General features: G+C 33.7%; 1 protein-coding gene across 1 annotated transcript; it reads left to right on the forward strand.

Moving 5' to 3' along the window:
* Positions 1-1,552: 1,552 nt before the first annotated feature.
* On the forward strand, positions 1,553-9,005 carry LOC132287125 (uncharacterized). The gene is made up of 7 exons (XM_059789632.1): positions 1,553-2,200; positions 3,566-3,701; positions 4,014-4,095; positions 4,834-5,009; positions 7,609-7,746; positions 7,823-7,962; positions 8,380-9,005. Exons 1-7 carry the CDS (start codon positions 2,083-2,085, stop codon positions 8,631-8,633), a joined length of 1,044 nt encoding a protein of 347 aa, XP_059645615.1. The 5' UTR covers positions 1,553-2,082; the 3' UTR covers positions 8,634-9,005.
* Positions 9,006-10,381: the final 1,376 nt, after the last annotated feature.

Here is a 10,381-nt window from a genome sequence, read left to right on the forward strand (position 1 = left end):
AAGTCTGGATGAGCTTTGATTATTTATTTTTATCTTGACAAATTAAGAAGGGAGGAGACTCGAAAGCAAGCACAATAACTAGAAGAACTGAGTATATTACCAATAAACCTCCTCGATCAATCTAATTTAAAGGTAACCAAAAAAACAGTCATTATTATATTTTTGAGAAACTAACGTGTTCAATCTTGTATAATTTATAATTTTACGAATTAAAAAACAATATTTTTAGTAAACTTTCACATAAAATAACTTCTTATTTCATGGGTAAATTCTGACTTTTTTTTATTTTTTTTCGAGAAATAATATGTCTTTCAACCTCAATTGTCGACTCTTCCTCCCAATATAATGTGGTTGGGAATGAGTCGAAGAGAAAGAAATGTTTATAGGATTTTTTTTCTAGAGTTTCAACGTGATCCAACCACGTTATATTTGGAGGAGAAGTCGACAATTGAGATTGGAAAACCTATCATTTCTCTTTTCCTTTTTGTGCATAAAAAAGTGGATTTTGCATTAATTGAGTTGGGCCATATCAGCAGCAGATACGTTTGGACTTGGTTACTGAATCGGGTTTGGGCTTCTCGTCTTGAGTTGAGCCTGAAGATTTAATTGGACCTAAACAAAAAGCATGGACCTCTTTTTGTCACCATAAATCGTAAACCTCCATATCTTCCAAGTTAAAAAAACGAAAGTCTGGAGTTCCTACTTGCTGGTCAACAGCCCAAGCCTTCCCGGTTTATCATCACACAACATTTTAGAGAACTTCATTTACTATTCACCATTCCTTTTTAATGCTACATTCACACTATGTAGTTATAGCCACACTCATTTTGGGGTTAATTGCACAAATTCAATACTGATAAGCAAGCATATATATGTGTGTGTGTGTGTTTTGTTTTTTTTTTTTGTTTTTTAAAGTGAATATATGGTTTAAATATTATGTAATGATGCGGAGTTTTTTTAAGAATAAGTTATACTAACCTCCTTAAGTTTGGACAAATTATATATAAGTAAATAGTTATTACTTTTATTTACGATTTAGCATCTGTTTGAGGGTGGTGGAAAAGTAACTTTTTAGCTTGAAAAGTTAATAATGTGACTAATATCACTATATTATAACTTATTTTATACACAGATAGTGTAAAAGGTTAAGAATGCCGTAAAATCTTATAAAAAGTCGTTAACCAATCTTGTGACCTAGTGGTATATTTTTTATATTCCAAAATAGATGATTAGAGTTGGAATTTCCAAAGAATGACCAAAAAAAAAAAAATCTAACAAAAAGTTAAAATAATAAATGATCCATTATGTATAATTTGTCCAAATTTCATAGGTCAGTATAATTTAACTATTTTTGTGGATTTATAAAACTTTGAAAATTTTACAACAAGAGGGTGGGTTTATATTTAAAAATGTTTTTTTGCACTTCATTTTTATACTTTCAAAATTCACTTATATATATATATATATATATATATTTCAAAAGAAAGGAAAAAAACAAAAGAAAATGAAGCGATGCGATTGTCCATTCATCACACACACTCACTGCATGCTATATATAATCAGAATGTTCCATTTTGCTTCACTGCGCCTGGCCCTACAGTTTCATATATAGATACTGATACATTTATTATACTTTTATGAATTTTAATTTTCACTTTTATTTTTCTTCTTACTTTCAATAATTTTGATATATATCATGGCTGAAATTTTGATTTGTTAGGGTTAGGAGGTTTGGATTCATCCAGAAATCAGGGCGATCAAAGGAAATATTAGGTTTTCCCACCTGTGTTCATTGCCGCCATTTCTTCCTATGCACATACATATAAATTGTATTATACAGATAATGTATCTGTAAAAGTTCGTTTCAGTTTGTGTAACTTGCGTAATGATCAATTAGAGGATCTAATACTTTATCCGAAATCGCATTTTTCTTCAGGCAATTGTGCGTTTTTTGGGGGGTCAATTGTCGGTTTTTAGGGTATTGGGTGATGTTTAATCGGTTTTGATCGTTTAGGAAAGCTTGTTAGTCATTTTCATCAAAGCGATCACATTTAGGGGTTTGATAATTTGAATTTGTGAGGAATGGATAAGAAGAAGGTGTTGGTCCCACTTGTCTGCCATGGCCACTCTCGGCCTGTCGTCGATTTGTTCTACAGCCCGATAACGCCGGACGGATTTTTCCTCATCAGTGCTAGCAAGGGTAAATGTGAATTTCAATAGAGATGTTTAGTTTTTTTGATTCATTATGCCAGAGATTACTGCCAATTTTTGCCTTGTGCATTTCATACTTACGCATTGTTCCTTTATTTCTTTTATCATTATGGACACTCCTTGGTTTAGTATGGAATGGGAAATTATCCTAATTGTTTGTGTTTGGAGTGAGTATGTGAATCTTGAAAAAATGATTCAGATGATGGCATTTTAAAATTTGAGTTAAGTTTTATTTTACATTTTTTTTTAGAATACTTTGATGGCACAAGATTAGGATCCACTGTTGGATAAGTGCACATTTGTATTTATAATAGAAGTCTCACATTTTCAGAACTATGACATAAGATTAGGATCCATAGTTGGATAAGTGCCATTTATATTAATACAGGGCTTGATTTGATATGAGTTTAAGTCACTTGATTGAAGTATGATGAAATTATCAATGAAGCTGACTTATGATGAAACTGGTCTACTAAATGGGGCCGATTAGATGATGCATTTGGTCAGATTTAAGTGATGGCAATATGTTATTAGACAAACACAGGTATATGAAGTTAAGACTAGTGCTGAAACATAAAATCAGTGTGCATAAAGAGCACAAGTTGTTGTGCCAAACATAAGTTTATACTACTCTGTTCCTACAAAGTCTTTGCCTATTGAACATGAGTCATGGACTCTTTACTTTTCGTCATGCACTTCTGTGAACACAATCAAAACAAGGGTACTGGTGGACTTTAGAATTTAAAAACACTGGATTGGGAGGTCCATCCCCACACTTGATCCTCCTCATACATGAGTCCATGTAACATTGGTCCTTGCCACTTGTCAAGGAAGAGTTTTATAGTTAACATGAATTACAATTCAACTTTTTTTTTTTTTTTTTAAATTTAGTTAGGTCAACCTTGTAGTTATGATAGATAAAATAAAATTTTGATTGTTTTGAAATCCTAAAAATGAAAACCATTGGAGGGAAAGAGATGAAAGATTTTTCCTGCTTCCTGCTAGACCTTGACATGGGACTTGAGAGTTAAGATCCATAGACACCAAGACAAATTATTTGAGATAAGGAATAATGATTTGGACGTAAGGAGTTTGGACTTTGGCGAAAAAAATTATCTGAGGTTTAAAGTAGAGCTAAAAGTTTCCTTGAAGTTGGTAGTGAATGGTAAGCTAGATATGCATCATTATATGCGACCTCTTCCAAGGGTTTTTGGTATTTAATGAAGCCTGTGTTATTATTAGAAGCTATCACCAGAACCTCTTCCAAGGGTTCTTGAAGTTGGTTCTGGTGATGAATGTGTCTTATCACTGAAAATCCTCATTATACTCATTTTCTCTATCATGTATAATTTAGATTCGAATCCGATGCTAAGAAATGGTGAGACTGGAGACTGGATTGGAACGTTTGAAGGTCATAAGGGTGCAGTGTGGAGTTGCTGCCTCGATACTAATGCTTTACGTGCTGCATCTGGGTCTGCTGATTTTACTGCGTATGTGACCAGGCTTCTTCTTTTTACACAAATGTTTAATGCAACAGTTCTATGTATTTTATGGTCAAGTGTATGCCTATTAAAAATGTTGAAAAATTATGTTCTTTATGCCACCAAGAAAAATTATGTTCTTTATGCCACCTTGAATAACAGGTGATGCCCATAGCATAGCTTTCACATATATTTCTTTATAAGGATATGTTATTAATAGCAGTCTTCCTGAGCTCAAAACTGCCTCTTCTCAAGCCTTGATTACTTGTATACATAAATCTTTTAGATTTAATTTTATGACTTGTTCATATTTGTTTGCAGGAAATTATGGGATGCATTGACTGGGGATGAACTGCATTCTTTCGAACACAAACACATTGTTCGGGCATGTGCCTTCTCAGAGGTAGAATTGATATCTTTAATCAACCATGTTCAGGCCTTTGAGTGGAATTTCAAATTTCCTTTATGCCTATTTTTATGTCCTAAATAATTTCTTCACTGGCCAAATTTATAAATTTCAATGACTAATCTGTATCTCATTGATCTTTATGGGCACTTGATCTATTAGTTACTGCCGAAAATTGGAAAACATCAAATGGTAGCTCCTTCACAACATAATATTCATGTACTTCTTGTTTGGGACATGTTTTTGCTTTGAATATGGAGTGTTTACATGGAACTATTTTCCTTATTTATATCTAATATCTTAAATGTTTTCATATATTCTTTCTTTGAAGTTGGCTTTAGTTTTTAGTTTTTTATTTTATTTTTAATCATAAATACATTTATTCTTATGTATTTCCTCCCTCCTGTGATAAATCTCTTTCTGATACAAATTGTTCTTCCCTTGGTTGGTTTCTGCAGCCTTTGCTTCATTTATTCTGCAGTTCCTTTTCAAGTTGAAAATTATTGTGATTAATTTTATGACATGGACCTTTATTTTTACTTGGTTTATTCACCTACTCTTTAACTTTGCAATCAATTCTGGATTGCAATTTTTTTATTTTTTTATGAAATAAGTGACATTTGTACACCATTGGTTTTTATTTCTACCGAGGGAAATTATCCATATGCATAGATGTCTTCCCCTTGCATGGTTGATGGATGTAGTTTGAATTGAAATTTATTGATTATTGTACAGGATACACACCTTCTACTCACTGGTGGTTTTGAAAAAAAACTTCGCATTTTTGATTTAAATCAACCTGATTCACCTCCAAAAGAAGTCGATAATTCTCCTGGTTCAGTCAGAACCGTTGCATGGCTCCACAGTGACCAGACCATATTGAGTTCCTGCTCCGATGTTGGGGGCGTGAGGTATGCACAGAATAATCGTGCGAGTGATATTATTATTATGTTGTTCTTTTTTAGATACGTGTTTGTCATATCCTTATTTTGATTGGTTGAGCTAGAGTTTATGGCTTAGAATGTGTTGATTGAATATGAAGCATAAGTTCCTCAAATTGATTGATGTATTGTCCTTGTCTTACAAGAATAAGTACTGAGCATTTAAAGTAACTTGTTATTTTTATCATTTTCCACCCTTTATATTTGGAACAGTATTTATGGCCTAACCCAAGGACATGATAGCTATCGATAAGCTTTTCTGTTTTCACTCTCATTAATTTGTGGGCATGGGCAAAGAACCCCTTGCTATTACTAAAAATTGCTAATTTTTATGCAATTTCCATGTCACAAAAAGTTGGTGTGTATCTGTTATCATAGTCGGATAGCTTTTTAGTTTGTCTTGTGGTTAGAAATGACAAATTATATTAGTCACATGGTGAATGAAATTTTGCAGGAGACTAAGGGAAGAAAATTATCGAAAAGGAAACATGGCAGTGAGATGATGTATACAACAAAAAATAAGCAACAAGAAGATTTAGAGAAATATAATATATTAAAAATTGTCGTCAAGAATACAATATGTAAAGCTAAACAGAATGCATTAAACAATTTATATGCAAAACTAGACCATAAAATATTAATGAAGAATAAAGACATTAGCTAGAGGGAAAAATTACTTTCAACACCTTTTGAATGAGGAATACCCTAGAGAAGAAATGGAACGTAATGAATTTAATATAGGAATGGTAAACGAAATCAACAATAAGGAAGTAGTAGACACACATAAAAAGATGGGAAAGAATAAAACGGATGGACCAGAGAACAAACCTATAAAAGCATTGAGTATGTTAGTAGAAGTTGGAACTGAATGGCTAACAGATTTATTTAACAAAATTATAATGGAGGGAACAATGCCAAATGAGTGGAGGGAAAGCACAATAGTACCCACTCATAAAACAACAGGGATATATGAAATTGCAATTATTATCAAGGAATTAAATTAATGCATCATAAACTGAAATTATTGAAAATGGTGATAGAGCGAAGATTTAGGTAGGAATCCACAATATCTAATAACCAATTTGGATTTATGCCGGGGAGATCCACAATGGATGCCACCTACTTAGTAAGACTGTTAGTTGAAGGGCGTAAAATCTGCACATGGTCTTTATAAACTTAGAAGAAGCATATGACAGGGTGCCGAGAGATATAAGTTGGACCTGACAAAGAAAACAAATTCCTATAGCAATGATAAAGATTGTTCAAGATATATATCTAAATAAAGAAACTAGAGTTCACATAAAATGTAGGGAGAGTGTGAGACTAGCGATTTTTCTATAAGGTGCAATCCTAGGACGCATGGATACAACCATGGAGCATGAATACGACACGGTAAGGACACTGCGATATGGCAAATATAACAAAAAGTAGGATAAAGATATGATAGGGATATATCAAAAAAAATTATTATATAGTAATATATTACTATGCATAAAAATTATAATTTTACCTCATTTTATCCATATAATCATGATTGAAACCACTAATTTGGATCTTAGATTTATATATTTTAAATTACTTTGAATCCCATTCTTCTAAGAAAAATAATTACAAAACCACCTCGTCGTGTCCTGAAAGTGTCCAAAATGTGTCCTTGTCGTGTCTCAGTAACTTGTGTCCATGCAGTGTCCAACTAGAAAATAAAATATACAAATTTTAGGACACTTCCAGTTGTGTGTGATGCATGTCTGAGTGTTTGATTCCACCACGATACCTTAAGGAAAAAGTGTCTCTTCCGAGGAGCAATCTAAGGGTCTGCACTAAGGCAATATTTATTCACAAATCACAATTTGAGGATAAATTGGCCGCACAGCCATAACTATCGTCTTCTCCAAAATCACAAAAGACTTACAAGAAGAAACTCCATGGTGCATGTTATTTGCCGATGACATGGTGTTATATGACACTTCTAAAGAGAATTTAGCAACAAAATGACCAAAAGAAGTGTGATAATATAATTATCGCACTTCAGAACCAAAATATTATTCAAAGTGACCATTTTAGACACTTGGGATCAATAATACAAAAGGATTGTGAGTTAAATTGTGATATAATTAGGAGAATTGGAGCAGGTTGGACAAATTGGTGACAAGCTAGCAAGATTTTATGCGATAAAAGAGTAACAAATTCTCCCTCTGTCCCAAAATTCTTAACAAGCCTGTCATTTGTCATCTTTCTGAGGTACAAAATTAGTTATATCATCTAATGCATTGATTTACAGCAACTTCTTGTTACAGTTTTGTTGCAAGTTTCATCATGCATAGAATTCTGTTTGCTTGACTTCATCTTTTGTTTTAAATCAGAAGTGCATGAACGTCTTGACTCTTGTTACAGTTTGTTGCAAGTTTCATCATGCATAGAAGTCTGTGTGCTTGACTTCGTCTTTTGTTTTGGTTTAAACTTAATTTAAATCAGAAATGCATGAACGTACTCTTGTTATCTGCGTTGGCCGTTTTGTTATTATTAGGTTATTTGCCCTGCTGTGCCTGATATAATTTCAATTCCCTAGGTTATGGGACGTGAGAAGCGGAGCAATTGTCAGAACACTTGAAACCAAATCATTTGTAACCAGCGCTGAAGTGAGTCAGGATGGTCGCTATATAACTACTGCTGATGGGTCTACAGTCAATTTTTGGGATGCAAATCAGTAAGTATGAATTTGGTTGTGCCTAGCAAAAAATCTGCATGAATGGGTAGTAAAATTTCACTTTTTCACGTTTTAGTTTTGGATTAGTGAAGAGCTGCAATATGCCCTGCAATGTGGAATCGGCTTCATTGGAACCAAAGCTGGGTAATAAGTTCATTGCTGGAGGAGAAGACATGTGGATTCATATTTTTGATTTTCATACCGGAGAAGAGATTGGTAAGTGTCTTGAACTAGTAGGAGTATTAAAATTAAAGAAGTTATTTACGCAAAATTGTGATTGGCTAGTGCCTAATTTAAGTATTACCTGCTGCTCAGTATATACTATTAAAGACAACTGTTACCAACAGTCCAATGTCAAAATGATCAAGGTTGGAATCGCATTTTCCAATCTTTCACCATATCTAGGTTCTTGAGAGACCACATTCACTGGTAATCCTAATGTCGCATTAAGGCACAAATGATCACATATTTCGTACGAGGAAGGGAAAAAAAAAAAAAAAAGAAGAAGAAAAGAGAATAAATTACTTGTTTTTTGCTGAAAACTACTCAAGTGGCTTAAAGGTCTGTAAGCCTTAGTGGCAGACTCAATGATAACACTTTTTATTAGCATCTTACTCAATTACATTGTTGCAGGATGCAACAAGGGCCACCATGGTCCCGTCCACTGTGTTCGATTTTCACCTGGAGGCGAATCCTATGCATCGGGATCTGAAGATGGAACCATTAGAATATGGCAAACTGGCTCTTTGAGTCATAATGAGCAAGAAACATCTTCAAATGGGCCAACCGGAAAAGTGAAGGTTGCAGCTGATGAGGCTATTCAAAAGATTGAGGGCTTTCATATTGCCGAAGGTCAGTCTGAAGAGAAGGAAATGGTAGAAAATTGACAAGGAACAACTAAACGTGTTTTTACCCAGCCTGATCTGTGAGTTGAGAGCTTGTGGGTGTGACTCTGGTGGATTATTTTGCTCCAAAATGGTAGCAAACTTCTTTCGGTAATACTTTCTCTTGATCTTTTCTTAGAAAGGGCGTCCAAAGAATTCACACACAGGACAATTACTTGAGAAATCTTGGTTGAGAAAATAGTGTAGAATTTCAAAAATTGCCTGCAGTTTACTAGCTTTTTCAAAAGAGTCACTGAATCAACAGGATTTGAGGTCTCCGTACTAGAACTTAATAACAGGAACATATTTAAGGAACTTCTACAAAGCCTGTTAGGCAGTCACTTGTAATAATATATTTCTATTAGATTTTGTGTTTTTCCCCCTGGCAAGACATCTTCACACTCCAATGGGGGGACTTGTACCGTCACCTCTCACTTTGAGAGGTTGGGGGATATCTTTAGGGTTGCCTTCATTTAAGCCCTAAATCTCACTTGAGGCGAATTGAATAAATTGTATGTGCACGTATTTTTAAAGCAAGCCAGCCTATTAAGAGAGCCTTGAGCCTTCTTGTGACAGGAGTTTTTGAGATGTGTAGAAAGTTAAATGAATATTTTAATAATCAGTCTAACAATTATTTAGGACAACTCATGACTCTTGGTATGAGAGTGATGGTCTATTTTTAAAAAAACAAATGGATTACTAAATTCTATGATATGTAAGTTAGGTTGTGCAAGGCAAGCTTGATTTGAAACTCAAGAACTTCAATTTGAGATATATTATTATTATTATTATTATTTATCGCTATTTTGTCAGGATTGATATAAGAAAAGGGCTTACAAATTAGAATGTTCAAGACTCGTTATGGGGCTTAAAGAGTGAATTATTTTATTTTAGTCCACAGTCCTTTGAAATGCCAACAATTCGAGCCAGGTATCATTCAGACTTGCTTCAGATGATAAACTAGTTAATTGCTCATTCATCTTCGTCAATAAATGGAAATCAATAAATCCTTGGGGAGTTGAAGCTTGAGTTTGATAAACTCATTCGAAGTAGGGTTGATGGTCACTTTCTTGCAATGCAATACGGTATCAATTTGACCCATCCCAGTGAGCCTGAACTCAACCTACTTCTGATGGAATAATTATGGATGCACCTTATAAAAAATTGACCTTGACAAAATACAAGAAGACCACAACCTCAAAACACATTTTTAATACACCAACACTCATCGATGAAGTAGATAGCATGGGACTTGGATGCTCTACATCACTGTGGAAGGTTCTATATTCCATTTAAAAGTAAAAATTATATTTTCGAATGCTGAGGGTGGATTATTGTATGTGAGTTTTACTTAATGGTTCAATCTTCACTATTAATATAAAGAATGTGACTTTGACCCTCTCTAGCCTTCTCCTTCTCAAATGGTGTAGACATTCTTAACTTAGTACGATATATAAAATTTTTATTCAATAATCATTACTTTTCAAACTTGAAATATGTGTACATATCTCACATCTCAGATATATTTACTGTTTGATACTGCTTCTAATAAAAATTCTTTATTTTTCCATCATAAAAAAAATAAATAAAAATAAATAAATAAAAAATTTCCATTCTTAGACGGGGATTTACCAAGCAGACTCAGCGGTCACCAAAACCCCCACATCACACGGATAATTTTGTCATATAAAAGCTCCAATGAGGGTATTTTCGTCATATAGCCACCATATAACTTGCTTCGCCTCTCGTAC

The sequence above is a fragment of the Cornus florida genome, unplaced genomic scaffold, assembly GCF_030987335.1.
Source record: "Cornus florida cultivar Cherokee Brave unplaced genomic scaffold, ASM3098733v1 CherokeeBrave_3.0.0_Hap2_Chr11, whole genome shotgun sequence".
Lineage (NCBI taxonomy): Eukaryota > Viridiplantae > Streptophyta > Magnoliopsida > Cornales > Cornaceae > Cornus > Cornus florida.